The sequence below is a fragment of the Rutidosis leptorrhynchoides genome, chromosome 6, assembly GCF_046630445.1.
Source record: "Rutidosis leptorrhynchoides isolate AG116_Rl617_1_P2 chromosome 6, CSIRO_AGI_Rlap_v1, whole genome shotgun sequence".
NCBI classification, from domain to species: domain Eukaryota; kingdom Viridiplantae; phylum Streptophyta; class Magnoliopsida; order Asterales; family Asteraceae; genus Rutidosis; species Rutidosis leptorrhynchoides.
The window spans coordinates 182,534,275-182,550,792 of NC_092338.1; the positions used below are offsets into that span (position 1 = coordinate 182,534,275).

At 35.5% G+C, this 16,518-nt stretch overlaps 1 protein-coding gene across 1 annotated transcript; it reads right to left on the bottom strand.

Moving 5' to 3' along the window:
* Positions 1–580: 580 nt before the first annotated feature.
* On the bottom strand, positions 581–7,734 carry LOC139852695 (small RNA 2'-O-methyltransferase). Its single transcript, XM_071842023.1, has 10 exons — positions 7,595–7,734; positions 6,444–6,766; positions 5,984–6,055; positions 4,984–5,432; positions 4,356–4,559; positions 3,271–4,085; positions 2,081–2,232; positions 1,873–1,989; positions 1,497–1,634; positions 581–1,228 (listed from the first exon to the last, which is right to left on the bottom strand). Exons 2-10 carry the CDS (start codon positions 6,702–6,704, stop codon positions 800–802), a joined length of 2,637 nt encoding a protein of 878 aa, XP_071698124.1. The 5' UTR covers positions 6,705–6,766; positions 7,595–7,734; the 3' UTR covers positions 581–799.
* Positions 7,735–16,518: the final 8,784 nt, after the last annotated feature.

Below are 16,518 nucleotides of genomic sequence, written 5' to 3' on the forward strand. Positions count from 1 at the left end.
TTAATTTAAAAATATTATTTTTATCTCCTTTTAATACTTAACCCAATTATATTTGAACACATCATCACAACACTCCTAACTAACACCAAAAACCAACACCACCACTACTCCACTCAAAAAAGAAACATGTTCTAATCACCAAAAAAGTACAAAAAGAAAGAAACACGAGTAAGAAACACGAGTAAGAAACACCTAGCACCAATACAAATGGTCTAAAAGACATTTTATGAAATAACTTCTGATGCTGTTCATCTGTTGTTGCCAAACACACCGTTCAACATCGTCAGTTGACAGTTAAACGCCGTTAAATATTGAGCTCACCTCAGACTTGATTACATGGTACTTCACTACCTACACAACTACGTTGTATAAATGTAGAATACTACAAGCCTCAAAATTAAACTTACGAGCTTGAAATGGCAACTGGTTAAATATTAAAGCTTGCCTTTGATGTATACTCAAGCAGCTCAAACTCGAACTTGAGTTCAAGTGTTCAACTAACCTTTAACCATGTGGGTCCAGATGTTAATTCAATTCCTGGGGGCTCATAACGTACAGCAACATCAAAACTAAAATCGCATCAACATTCATTTCATCATAGATAGATAGATTTCCAAGGTGAATAGCAGCATTCAAGATTCATTCATTCAAAATACAGGACCCTCATTTAACTGTTCTACAATTATTTTAACTACCAGATACCTTTAATACCTGAATGTTAAACATCTCCAACAAGATTCTTAACTTCCAAAAGACTGGTTAGTTGGACATAAATTAAAGGACAAACCGCATAAGGTTTTCATACGTTAGTCCTTATCCAATCCCATACAACATTGTACGGTACAGCAGCCAGATCTGTGCAGTTTGGAAGCTCACAAACTCGCCTGAAAACTGCAATCTGAGAAGCAAACCCGGGTTCTACTCCTTCAATACCACCAACACCACTAAATTCAACGCTATAATTGTGTTTTTCAGACAGTTCAGACGCCCACATTCTGAATTGCTCTCGGGTCCACTCAAACTTGTGGTCAAAGTTGCGAAATTTGCATGGTTTAGTTGGATTTTTGTCTTCTGAGTCTTCTTCTTCTTGGGTTTGAGGAGTTGATTTTCGAAGTATTGTGTTGTACTCGTAATTTGGGGTGGATATGATAAGAATTTTTGGAAGAAAAAAACTTAACACAATGTTGCCAAATATCGTTGCTTGGTCTTCTGACATGTGCTCGATTACCTACCATAAATGAAAGTCCAATCCAAAAAAAGTTAATATTTATATTTTAATGATTCAAGAAAGCAATTTAGAAAGATCTTAAAACGTGAGTTGGTAACCAAAATTTTCTGTAACTATCAACTACTTACCAAATTGCTAAAAACCCACTAATAATGAAAGCGAAACAAAACAAGAACAAAAAACAATAACAAAACAAACTGGACTGAAATAAAGTTGATAGATTTAATTAATTACTAGTAGACAAAAGAGTAAAGTACGATTCACTTACCTCTAAGCAGGTTCCAATATCGCATCCATACAATCGAGAATCAAAAGTTGTGATGGAACCATCTAGAAGCAGAGCAGATTTGATCCCGCTACATGGAACTGGATTTGTAGAATTAGCGCTTAGCTTGGTATGAAGTGTCTGAAGGTGAAATACAAATATATCAAAATATGCAGAACATGCAATAAAGTCTTTCTTCTACAAGTATCAAATGTGTATATCTTAGACAAGACAGGTAATAATTTGAACCAAATTAACTTAAATACTGGTCAACTAAGTTAAAGTCAGTCATCCCTAACTGATCAAGAACGATGAACGCCACCTAAAGTGTATTTTTTTTTTTTTTTTTTTTTTTTTAAAGAAAAGGGTAGTATCTAACCTTTGCTGCACGAGCAAGGGCTTTTGTTGAAATGTCAACACCAACAATTCTTTCGAGTGAAGTTGAATAATCCAATAACGAGTCCAACAAGCTTCCAGAACCACAACCAAAGTCAACCTGCCACATAACAAGATGATGATCGCTGACCATAAGTGGATTTAAGAGACTCAAAATGAAAGTTACAAAATTTGAAGATTTGTGAACGTACTAAAAAAGTTGCTGAAGATTGTTTAATGTGGTCCACTGCATATTTAACACGCTGTTTCGATAAAGAAGGACTAAATAACGCCTTTTCCATCCTGTCTTCCAGGGGTTCAGTAACCCGCACCAGAGTCACAGAAAATTCAAGGCAGCACTCACCTAAAATATTATAAAAAAGTGAGTAACATATTCTAAGGTTAAGTGAAATAGGTCCATTATTTATAAACATATGAACAATCTTTTTAAAAATTTTGATTAATAAAACAGAATAATAGGTTTGAAAAATGTGTTGCAACTCTTTAGATATTAGAAAGAATAGCGATTATCTTGAATTTAGTTTCAGTAATCATAGTTAACATACTGATTGATTGTAAAACTATACTAAGATGAACACAAACACGATGCAATAGGATGCCATTCGTGACGTACCCAACCTGTACGACCTGCCCATTTTTCAGTTAATGGGGCACTAACTACCCATTTACTATATATATAAGTTCAACAGATTTTATGGGTTAAGCTAAAATGATTAACTAAAAGAAAACCTGACCAAATGGGCCAAGTTGAAAATCATGAAACTCTTCCACATGCATTAAATTACCTAAACTGCATTAATATTAATAATAGTTATACTAAAACTGAAGCTAGATAGCTCTCTAATCAAATTTAACACGGTAACTCTAACTAATAAAAAAGAAATTAAGAACTATTCGCCAAAACCTGACCTGCCTGGATGTCTTTAGTTGCAACAAAAGTAAGGTTGTAAAATTTGCGATTCTGGGATGAATCAATCGAGTCAAGAACGAGTCAGGTGTTGACCAACATTTGACTTTTAGTAAAAAATAAATCAAACGTATATATATTACACATAAATATATTTTCAACAAAGATATAGGGCACAAAAACTAATTTGAAAAATATCATAATTTTGACCTAACTTTGACCAACTCAAACCCAACTCGATCAAGACTTAGCCCGACTCAGACCGACATTGACCCAACTTTTTAGGCATTTTTAGGTAAAACAGGATGGACTAGTCCCTATACCGACGCGTCGTACGGCTTTTACAACACTGAATTAGAAAAATACATTTTAACCCACACTCATTACAAAACCACCCAACCCATACTGGTATAGATAAACTTACTTACAAGTAGCTTAGCTTTCATGTAATTATAAACTAACAATCAGACTCACCAGAGGAGAGCAAAGAAAGCGTTCGTGCAGGATCACCATTGGCTGCAAAAATCAGCTCTTGAGAAGGCAATTCGACTCTAAACTTAACAGACTGGCCCACACCCATTTGTGACAAAACTGCTTCAATATTAGGATTAACAGCCTCACTACCTAACTCAAACTCAAACTCTTCGTTACTTTCAAGAAGCTCGTTTTCGGCACCATTGACTAAAGTCACACTGTAGCAGACGCATACTAAACACCCACTTGTTGGGAAAACGTCAGACTCTGGACCTTCTACGTTATAAGAGCATACATCATCATTAACTGCTAATAACTTGTTACCGTTGGCCTCGAAACCCGACCATGACCTATGAACTAACGAGAAGAAACGGAATTCTTTAGAAATATGTTCAGGATAAACGTCAATATCAATACCATTTCCGTTGGTCAAAGTCAATTCCTCTTGATGCATACTGATCTTCTTTAAGTAATCATTTAACCATGAGAGAGCTTTTAAAGATGTATACTGAATTGCTTCACTTTGCTTCTTGAATGAATCAGAAGGGTAACAAAATAATATTAAATTTTGATCCTTTGAGAATATTTTGACTTCGCATCTAATGTTTTCTTCGGGTCCTGATATGTCATTGGAAGCAATCAAAGAAAACACGGGTTCGGGTAAACGGTGCTGACGAGCGAATGCACAGAGGATATCTCTTGGATATAAACCCCTCCAGTTACTTCGAGTCCCAAATCTTGCAGGTAATTCGGCTGCAAGTATCGCCTCCCGTGATAACTTGTATATACCAGTGGGTAACTTGTTCATAAGTAGCCTGTTAAACAAGAACCGTTTAATTAAAAGCTTAAAAGAGAACTAATATCTAATTTTGATGGCAAAACTGATGGATCAGGTAACAGGTCAAAACAGGTTATTGGGATTACCCGAAACCCTTGCCTAATAAGTCTTCAAAGTTTATTAATAATTAGTATCAGTATGCCTAACAGAAATCAAAAAATTTAACATCACATCTATTAGTAAATGGGTCAAAATTGCCATGTCAGATAGAAAGTAGTCTAGAAGTAAAAGAATGAGCTATAGAAACCTATAATATGTGCGCAAAGTTACATCTTCATGGAGAAGATCACAAGACTTCCACAAGTATCCAATAGTAGCCAATATAGCATCACCGTATATATCCTGACCAGATAAGTAACTTGCCCTTGCATTTAAATATACTCCATTTTCAAGATCTGCTTTCGGAGCTTTAAAATAAAATCTTGTTTCAGAAGAAGCTTTTCCAACACACCTGAATAACAAAAGAAAATAGAGGATGTCAATATCTAATTAGATCCAAATGCTGAAATGAAATGTACATTAACTAAAGGTGGCAATATGAGTGGGTCAAATAACAGAATGAACTGGTCAATTTGAGTTTCAGTGGGGTTGGGTTGACCTGAAAATCAAATTTTGGTAGACATTAAATTCGAAATAAATGCACCAAGGATGCTAACAAAACAATATTACTACAAATTATTTATAGGGGTTGTGTTTGTTACAAATATACCACAAAGCTGCATGGAACTCATTTGACAATTCCCTTTTATCTGAATTTTTTATTTGACCCTTTTGAGAACTAAAATAACATTGATCAACATGTTCATAAATAAATGGGTCAAAATTGTATCAGTAACTAAATAAAATGCGTATAGCAGTTGTGTGTTGGGCCATACCTTGAGAGCATAATCCTAGAAGCATCTGCAGCTCCAAGTTCTTGAGCAATGGCATCCATGTAATACTTATTTGACGAAACATCTAAAGTCAATGTCTCAATATTCCCTTCAACCATATATGGAACACGGATAGCCTTAACATATATTTTTGGATCACATGCAATTTCTACAGATTGCAAAACTTCAGGAGGGTATGAGGATGTTCTTCTCAATGAAAAATGTTCTTTAGAAACAACTACAGTGTCGGATAATCGTGCGGCGGCATCCATAATCATTGACATTATCTCCAACGGTTTTGACTCGATTTCAGGTTTTATGGCCTTACATAAATTTGAAATCTTTGAATCAAAAACGGGCATCATGAAAACAGGGACAAAACCATTGAGGTGACCTTCTCTTTGTAAAGCTGCTCGGAAGTGGCCACTCAGTGGATGACAGATGGAATAGAACTGTTGATTATATTTAAGAAACAAAATGAGCAGGTCAAAAAGGTTATTTTTAGTACACTCAGAGACGAGTTAGATTATGTAAAGACTTTTAAGTTTGACTTAATTTATTTAATTTAACAACTTATTAAAGAGAAATGTGATATTCATAATTATCAATAAGCAGTTCTATAAAAATCATTACAAATACAAATTAATATCTAATTAACTGACTAATGTAAAATAGGGGTTGTATACAATTTAGATAGCCTTGGACAACTTTCAACCCATTCCCCCTTAGTTTTTTATTTATCAGTATTATTGTTATTATTTTAAATTTACCCATTGACGAGAAATGCAAGCCAAACCAAAGTATACCCATTATGGTAAAATATTCGTGAGATATTTTCTCAGATTTTGCGAGTTAAGAAAAACTAGGGCCACTTTTGATTCTGCAATATATTCTTCATTAATTACTCCATATTCTTTCACTTTCGTCATAAGTTAATGGGTAAAACATTGGCGCCTGTAACAATAATGTATCATTATGATTTCATTACACAAATTCAACTTACATCGTCTGAGAATAAATAAGTGAGCCGGGAAACCAATTGATCTGATGGATCTTCAACAGGAGGATCACTTAACTGCAAAATAAATATAAAGATAGCAATATAAATCAACATAACTCCCCCAATAGGCAACCAGATATGAATAACCAAAGAACATGTTACCTTAATCAATCTGTGCATGAATAAAAGAGTTTTTTACACTAACGAAGTTTGAACGAATAAAATAAGCATACGAATAAATGTAACACACTTGAAGGACTAATTGTCATCATTAAGATTAAAGTACCACATTTCAAGATTAGTTCAACCAATGAGCTACATTATGTATGCTTAAATAAATTCATCTGCCTTAAAGTACCTAAATTATAAGTAAATAACAAATAAACAATCATAAAAACTTCGTATCACACATTAAAAGGTAAGCTAATTATATCAAACACATTGATCATAAAAACTATCAAACCTTCTCAAGGGCCTTTTCTGCAGCTGATTGCGTTGCATCCTTCTTTCGCTTAAAAATATCCGAAACAACTGTAAATTCGGGCAGTTCCAAACTGCAACGGTACAAGCAAGGACCTTTTTGTGGTAAAGCCAATCCGGGACATCCGTTCGATGCAAATTCTTGAATTTCTTCTATATTATAAATCGCCTTATTTCCAAATCTTTTGTGTATAATAGCCTTAGGATTCACAACTTCCTTCTTTATCGTACCTTCAGTCACCATTTTATACTTCTCCACTGCCGGATAATAAACGTATGCTTAAACTATTCAGCTGCCTAAAGTACCTAAATTTACAAGTAAATAACAAATAAGCAATCATAAAAACTCTGTATCACACGCAAAAGGTAAGCTAATTATATCACACACATTGATCATAGACAGTGGCGGAAACAGCATGGGGAGGGGGCAGATGCCCCCATTCAATTTTTAATTTCGAGGCTTTTTCAGGCTTAAAATTTCGAATTTTTTTATTTTGCCCCAGTGGGTTTGAAATTTTCAGGCTTAAAATTTGATTTTGCCTTCAAAAGCCTTCATATTTTGCCCAAAAGCTTCCAGATTTTGCCCCCAACCCAAAAGCCCACCCAAATTTTTTTTTGCCCCCGGTGAAAAAGGCTTCTGTTTTCATCACTGATCATGGAAGCTATCAAACATCCTCGAAGGCCTTTAACAAATCTTCACATCGTTTAGCGACATAATTATAATTAGTAACAGCGTAAAACAAAGACACGCATACATGCATACATAGTACATATAAGTTACTAGTAATGAATGTACACATTTCTCACACACTAAACCCTAAGTCTAATCGTCAATTTAACTGATGATGAATTAGTACTAATTGTTTTCAATTTAGCAATAACTAGGGCTATTTTAACCTAAGTGAATGGAAGCAACTGTGCATGTACTGATCACATATTCACACATCTATCTCTATATTATTGTCAAAAACACAACGATGATTTATATTTATAAAGAAATTAAATAAAGACAAATTTTAATAGAACGTTCAAGAAATGGGGAATATTGAGTGAAAGGTCACAAGCTAATTTGTAAGAAATAAATAAAAATATATATAGATTATTTAAAAAGCAAAAAAAAAAGAATAACTTTACCTTTTTGATAACAATTGCAATGCAATGAGATGGCGAAAATGGTAGGAAGGATTTAGGGTTTCGTGTTTATGAAATCGTGAGATGAATCGGAAAAAGATAAGACGGAATTATGAAAAGTTGCAAAAGTTGGGAGTTGGGAGTTGGTAGTTCGTACTTGGAAGTAAGAAAAGCAGGGTTGTTTGTTGGTTACTTGGAGGTGGGGGTTTTAGAAGGATTTTGGTCCTTGTGAATTGACCAGGAACGACTTTTTAATTGCAAATTATTAATTAAAAAATATATTATGAGGTCAAGCTATTTTTTGGAAGAATAATTACAGCCCTCGTCCCTATGGTTTATCCCAAAATACACTCCATGTCCTTTTGATCAAAATTATACATCCCTCATTCTTGTGATATTCAATTACAACACCCCTCGTCTTCCCGTCTATTTGCCGTTTATTTTTTTCCGTTTTCTTTCAACACGTGCATAACATGTGGGGGTATTTTTGTCTTTTAATTTTTTTTTCCAGATATAAACACTTTGATTTATTTACTCGCTAATTACAACCTAAAATTACATCAACCTAAAATCCCTAATTTTATACTCCTCGTTTCCAATCAATTTCGACCTAAAATCATGTCGTACGTGATTCAACCTAAAGATCATGAATACGATATCCCACTATTATATGGTAAGTAATATGTAATCAATTGTACTGTTGTTTTCAGTAAGGATTTGAATTGAATTATGAATCCTAATTTTTCTTTTTCTTTTGTACTACAGGACAGTATGATTTGTTGTTTACATTGAAGCTACATCATGGTGGAGAGTTTACTGAAACTCCAGGGAGGGAATATATCAATGGTAAAATATCTTACATTGATCTTCTCGATGTAAACATGTTTTCAATCCATGAGCTGGATACAATAATTCGGGATATAGGATATGATGGTTTTTAGGTAATTGTGTATCATTTTCTAAGACCTAATTGTGACCTTGATTTCGATTTAGAACCATTAGGCTCGGATGATGATGTTCGACACTTTGTTAAATTTGTGAGAGAGTGTAGAAAAAGACAGAAGGTTGTGGAAATGTCTGTTTATTGTGAACATGGACTTAAACTCAAGATGAACCCTTTTGTTAGTCCAACTGGTAGAATTAAGTTTGTGTTAGAGGAGATTGTTGAGGAAAATCATAATCAAGTAAAGACACCATCATCAGCTAAAAAGAAACTAGTGTTGGATGAACATGAAGTCTTAGAAATTCCTAAGGTGAAAGTTAGTCAACCAATCTTAGAAACTCCGGAGGTAAAAGAAAATGAACCAATCTTAGAAACTCAGTGGTAAAAGAAAATGAACCAATCTTAGAAACTCCAGAGGTGAAACAAAATGAACCAATTTTAGAAAATCCACAGATTAATGAAGGTAATGATGATGAAGATGATGATTATCTTGTAGATGTAGAGAATGACATGGAAAATGATGAGGTTGACATGAGAGATTTTCATTTCAATATTGATATAGATTGTGAATTTATGGGTAATTCAAGTCACCAACGATCCAATGAAACAACCAACACTGATGACTTTATGGAGATAGAAGAGTTAGATCTTGAACAATTTGATAGTGATGTTGATGAGGATGACATAGATTATATTAGGAAAAAAAATCTTAAAGAGTTGAAAGCAAAAGAGAAGCAAAGATCAGCAGGAGTAAATCAAGTTAGGTTTTATGTTGACCAAGAGTTTGGTAGTTCAGCAGAGGTGAAAGAACTTATTAAATTGCATGCTATTGAAACTAAAAGGAATCTTATGATTATATAAAATGACAAAATAAGGGTTAGGGCAAAAGTGTGAGGGTTTAATTGGAAAGTTTGTCAATGGTCAATTCATGGGTGGGGAGCAGTATGGGGATCTAAGAGATTATGTAGGTGAACTTATGAGGGCTAACCCTGGTAGTACTGTTAAAATTAAAGTTCAAAACTGTGATCCAGAGTTAAGTACAAGGGTGTTCAAAAGAATTTATGCTTGCTTGGGGGCAGTGAAGAGGGGATTTAAGGCAATTGAAAGAGAACTTCTTGGTGTGGATGGAGCATTTATGAAAGAACCTGCTAATGGATTTTTGTTAACAGATGTTGGTCTTGATTCTAATAATCAAATATATCCTCTAGCTTATACAATTGTAGAATCAGAATGCTTAAGCTCATGAACCTGGTTTCAAATGGTAAGTTAACAAGGAAAAACAGGAACAAGTCACTTGAAGAGAAACAAGACATGGTTTCAAATGGTATGTTAACAAGGAAAGGCAAGAGTATACATTGTTCAAAGTGTGGAGTTTATGGTCATAATGTAAGGTCATGCCCAAATGAAGATACAAGTTTGAAGAGGAAGGTTAAAGCAAGTGGTAGTGGGACCAAGAAAAAAGCAAGTGGTAATGGGTCCAAGAAAGCAAGAGGTGGTATGAGTCTGATTGATGAAGAAGATGATTGATCAAGAAAATGGCCAAATGTATTTTGGTTGTAATAGATGTTTAGGTCAGGTTTCTATTGGTTGTAATGAATATTTGAACTTGTCTTTAGGTTCTGATGAATGTTTGTTTAGTTGTCTTTAGGTTGTGGTGAATGTAAACTGATGCTTTATTTTGTTTAGTTGTCTTTAGGTTTGAAGAAAATGTTTGCGCAAACGAGCAAAAAAGTAATAAATGTTCAACGGTGATATCGCTTATATTATATATATTTTACATACATTTTGGAAGCGGTATCTTTCTTATTTGGTCTAATATTTGATTGAAATAAGTGAACCTTTGGTACTTAATGGAGTAAAATTGATTTTATGTGTTACTCGGGGGATTTTGATGATTTTGAGCTCAATTTGATGTTTTATACATTCATGTGACACCGCTATATTTTTTTTAAATACGTGACGGAAGCATTTATTTATTAATTACCAAATACACTTTAACAGTGTCACGTGATCATAACAAAATACATGTTTTAAACGGAAAAGACGTAATTACATTCGGTTTACAAAAGAACACAATTCAAATGATAAAAGACTTCATCAGAGTTAAACACTGTCAAACATAACATTGGCATGCCCGTCTTCTCCCAAAAGCAATATCTACAAAGCTACAACCTGCAGGGAGGAGATGGAGGGGAATTAGCACGAAGCTAAGTGAGTACGACTAACTACAGGTAATAGTATAAAGGAACCGTCATACTAATCATGTCACAAAATCTAACACACAAACATCACCCAAGTGCCGTGTACAGAGACTCTGGAGGCTCGGCCAAACCATTAACCACCAGCTGATCGAACTGGGGCTTACCAGAAGTTCCTCCACTACCGTGTTTTATATATATAATCCATACGCGATGGACGCTTCATTCATATATATATATATATATATATATATATATATATATATATATATATATATATATATATATATATATATATATATATATATATACCACGATTGTCTAGGCCACCACATGAGGAACCCAACCCGCAGGTTGATCTCTCCTACTGAGGCCACCACACAATAGGGATGCACTGGGCTCCAGTAGACAAGCATCAACCAACATGCAGTCATCACAACGTACTAACTAACTGTATCAGTAAATATATCTAACAAGCATGGCAATCATAATATAACATGCTACTCTATACTATATTCTCCAGTTAGTCTCACTCACCGATTACCAGCAAACGAGAAGGTATTCAGCTATCTAATCACTGAACATTCTCTTTCTCCTTTTCTCCTGAGAAAAACATATACACAAGTTAGTTTCTGTCCGTTAACCCCAAATAACCCAATACAGAAATTTTTTGTATAAAAAAAGCGCTTGCTAATGCACTTTTAAAATTTACATCCTGATCATCAATAAATAAACGGGCAGCATAACGGCTAGGAAACAGCTAAATTTCACTATAATGCACTACTGATCTACATCCGTACGGTTGCACATGCATCCGTACGGTTGCAGCCTCCATCCGTACGGTTACAATATGTAACCGTGCGGTTGCAAGTTTCTAGCCTGGTTGCACAACACTGCTGCATCCGTACGGTTACACTTGCATCCGTACGGTTGCACCACGCAACCGTGCGGTTGCAACCTGCAGCCATACAGTTGTGTTCATCGAGCAGCAGCAGCAGAAAACTGACGGGTTTCAAGCATAATTCACCAATTCTTGTTCTAGAGCTCGTTTTTGACATCCAAATTACCCACAACTCGACAACAACATAGTTTAGACTATAAACCTACAATTTTGACATCAAAACAACATCAATTTAAAGATTTTTGACCCAAATTCACATTTTCAACTAACTCACACAAAAACCCAATTTTCTCAAAGATTAGAGCATGAAATGTTATGATTCTTACCTTGATAGAATCAGTAATTCATAGAGAACAAGAAGATATGATTAATTTGAGCTCAAGAACAAGATCTAGCAATTAGGGTTTGATGGGTGTAAGAGTGTAGGTACGGTTATTGAGTGGAAGTTTCAAGAAAATGGTAGAAATGAGCTGATTCTAGCTTATATATTAAGGCCAAACACAATACCCCATCACACACGGGTATTTATCAGTTATCTAAAAACTTTCGTACATCATTTGGCGACCCAAATGAAGTCCAAAATAAATAAACAAACCTGTTTTGTGACCCTTGTCACAATCTAGTCCTAACCACATCATTAAATAATAATAAATGTTAAATTAAAATAAAAGCATATAATAACACAACATAAACTTAAGGGCAAACTAGTAATCTTACAGCTAGGCCCGATTGAGGATGTTACAAATCTACCCCCTTAAGAAGATTCCATCCCCGGAATCTGGTCAAGGTCAAACAAATGGGGATAGCGCGCCCTCATTAACTCCTCGGTTTCCAACATCAATTTAGAACCTAAACTGTAAAAAAATTTCTTCTTAACACTTATGCACTTTTAAAATTTACATCTTGATCATCAATAAATAAACGGGCAGCATAACGGCTAGGAAACAGCTAAATTTCACTATAATGCACTACTGATCTACATCCGTACGGTTGAACATGCATCCGTACGGTTGCAGCCTCCATCCGTACGGTTACAATATGTAACCGTGCGGTTGCAAGTTTCTGGCCCGGTTGCACCACGCAACCGTGCGGTTGCAACCTGCAACCGTGCGGTTGTAACCTGCAACCGTGTGCTTGTGTTCATCGAGTAGCAGCAGCAGAAAACTGACGGGTTTCAAGCATAATTCACCAATTCTTGTTCTAGAGCTCGTTTTTGACATCCAAATTACCCACAACTCGACAACAAAATAGTTTAGACTATAAACCCACAATTTTGACATCAAAACAACATCAATTTAAAGATTTTTGACCCAAATTCACACTTTCAACTAACTCACACAAAAATCCAATTTTATCAAAGATTAGAGCATGAAATGTTATGATTCTTACCTTGATAGAATCAGTAATTCATAGGGAACAAGAAGATATGATTAATTTAAGCTCAAGAACAAGATCTAGCAATTAGGGTTTGATGGGTGTAAGAGTGTAGGTACGGTTGTTGAGTGGAAGTTTCAAGAAAATAGTAGAAATGAGCTGATTCTAGCTTATATATTAAGGCCAAACACAATACCCCATCACACACGGGTATTTATCAGTTATCTAAAAACTTTCGTACATCATTTGGCGACCCAAATGAAGTCCAAAATAAATAAATAAACCTGTTTTGTGACCCTTGTCACAAACTGGTCCTAACCACATCATCAAATAATAATAAATGTTAAATTAAAATAAAAACATATAATAACACAACATAAACTTAAGGGCAAACTAGTAATCTTACAACTAGGCCCGATCGAGGATGTTACAAATCTACCCCCTTAAGAAGATTCCGTCCTCGGAATCTGGTCAAGGTCAAACAAATGGGGATAGCGCACCCTCATTAACTCCTCGGTTTCCCACGTCAAGTTAGAACCTAAACTGTCAAAAAATTTCTTCTTAACACTCATGCACTTTTAAAATTTACATCCTGATCATCAATAAATAAACGGGCAGCATAACGGCTAGGAAACAGCTAAATTTCACTATAATGCACTACTGATCTACATCCGTACGGTTGAACATGCATCCGTACGGTTGCAGCCTCCATCCGTACGGTTACAATATGTAACCGTGTGGTTGCAAGTTTCTGGCCCGGTTGCACAACACTGCTGCATCCGTACGGTTACACTTGCATCCGTATGGTTGCACCACGCAACCGTGCGGTTGCAACCTGCAACCGTGCGGTTGTGTTCATCGAGCAGCAGAAGCAGAAAACTGACGGGTTTCAAGCATAATTCACCAATTCTTGTTCTAGAGCTCGTTTTTGACATCCAAATTACCCACAACTCGACAACAACATAGTTTAGACTATAAATCCATAATTTTGACATCAAAACAACATCAAATTAAAGATTTTTGACCCAAATTCACACTTTCAACTAACTCACACAAAAACCCAATTTTCTCAAAGATTAGAGCATGAAATGTTATGATTTTTACCTTGATAGAATCAGTAATTCATAGAGAACAAGAAGATATGATTAATTTGAGCTCAAGAACAAGATCTAGCAATTAGGGTTTAATGGGTGTAAGAGTGTAGGTACGGTTGTTGAGTGGAAGTTTCAAGAAAATAGTAGAAATGAGCTGATTCTAGCTTATATATTAAGGCCAAACACAATACCCCATCACACACGGGTATTTATCAGTTATCTAAAAACTTTCGTACATCATTTGGCGACCCAAATGAAGTCCAAAATAAATAAACAAACCTGTTTTGTGATCCTTGTCACAAACTGGTCCTAACCATATCATTAAATAATAATAAATGTTAAATTAAAATAAAAGCATATAATAACACAACATAAACTTAAGGGCAAACTAGTAATCTTACAGCTAGGCCCGATAGAGGATGTTACAAATTTACCCCCTTAAGAAGATTCCGTCCTCGGAATCTGGTCAAGGTCAAACAAATGGGGATAGCTCGCCCTCATTAACTCCTCGGTTTCCCACGTCAAGTTAGAACCTAAACTGTGTCGCCATTCTACTAACACCATTGGAATCTGTTTCTTTCTTAGCTTTGTGACCTTCTTGTCCACTATTCTAACCGGCCCTTCCACTAATTTCTTAGTTAAGTCAACTTTCAGATCTTTCAATGGAAGAATCTGACTTTCATCCTCTACTTTACACTTCCTTAAATAACACACATTGAATGTGTTGTGAATTCCTGCTAACTCAGATGGAAGATCTAAAACAACGGTTTGATCATTCAAAATTTCCTTGATCGAAAATGGCCCAATATATCTCGGAGCTAGTTTACCACGCTTACCAAACCTGATCACCCCTTTCCATGGTGAAACTTTCAGATACACTCGATCCCCTACATTAAATGTCACCGGATGTCTACGCGGATCAACATACATCTTTTGTCGATCTCTAGCTACTTTTAACTTTTCACGTGCAATTTTGACCTTTTCTGCTGTTATCTGAACCATTTCGGGACCTGCAAATTATTTCTCACCTGCTTCTAACCAACACGTGGGAGTTCTGCACTTACGACCATACAAGATTTCATACGGCGGCATTCTGATACTCGAATGATATGAATTGTTGTAAGCAAACTCTATTAATGGAAGATGTGAATCCCAAGAACCTCCATATTCTAAGGCATACGCTCTCAACATGTCTTCTAATGTCTGGATTGTACGTTCACTTTGACCGTCTATCTGTGGGTGATAAGCTGTACTTAGATTCACACGCGTACCCAGATTTTGTTGTAAACTGTTCCAGAAGTTTGATACGAACCTAGTATCTCTGTCGGAAACTATCGATAACGGTACACCATGTCGACTAACTATCTCTTTTAAGTACAACTCTGCCAAATCACTCAACGAAGCTGTTTCACGAGTAGCTAAGAAGTGAGCACTCTTGGTTAAATGATCCACTATCACCCAGATCATGTCGTGTCCTTTCTGGGTTCGGGGTAACTTGGTTACAAAATCCATCGTTATATGATCCCATTTCCACTGAGGAATTTCTAACTGTCGTAGAGATCCATATGGTTTCTGATGTTCTGCCTTAACTTGCGCACAAATATGACATTTTTCAACGAAACCTGCAACATCTGTCTTCATTGTCGGCCACCAATACAATGCTTTCAAATCTCTATATATCTTAGTACTACTTGGATGCACTGTCAATCTAGATTTATACGCTTCTGTAAGGATTAAATCCCTCAATTCTCCAAGCATAGGCACCCAAATTCGGTCTTTATATGTCTTTAATCCTCTAGAATCGTTCCATAGGTCAAATTTTCTTTTGATCATTTGCTCAGTCTTTAGATTTTCATCATTCAATGCTATTAACTGAATGGTTTTCAATCGATCAATCAAGTCTGAAACTATCTCAGTTCTCATAAATCAAACATTTTCGACTGTTTTCTTGCGACTCAGAGCATCTGCGACCACATTTGCTTTACCCGGATGGTATTTAATCTCACAATCGTAATCTTTAATCAATTCTTGACATCGACGTTGACGCATATTTAATTCTTTCTGTGAAAAGATGTACTGAAGATTCTTATGATCTGTATAGATTTCACAATGTGTACCATATAAATAGTGTCTCCAAAGCTTCAAACCAAACACAACTGCAGTTAACTCTAAATCATGAGTAGGGTAGTTTCGTTCATGATTCTTCAACTGTCGTGAAGCATACGCGATGACTTTATTTCTCTGCATCAAAACACAACCCAGACCTGCGAGTGACGCATTGCAGTAAACCACAAAATCTTCGGTTCCCTCTGGTAAAGCTAAAACCGGCGCTTGACATAACAACTGTTTGAGAGTTTGAAAAGCCTTTTCTTGTTCATTAGTCCATCGAAAGGCTACATCTTTTCTAGTTAACTTAT

Coding starts and splice junctions, on each gene's coding strand:
- LOC139852695 (XM_071842023.1), bottom strand. CDS start 6,704: ATGGTGACTGAAGGTACGATAAAGAAGGAAGTTGTGAATCCTAAGGCT. Junction 5,433..5,983: donor CTTATTTATTCTCAGACGAT/GTAAGTTGAATT, acceptor TATAATCAACAG/TTCTATTCCATCTGTCATCC. Junction 2,233..3,270: donor GCTTTCTTTGCTCTCCTCTG/GTGAGTCTGATT, acceptor ATAATATTTTAG/GTGAGTGCTGCCTTGAATTT.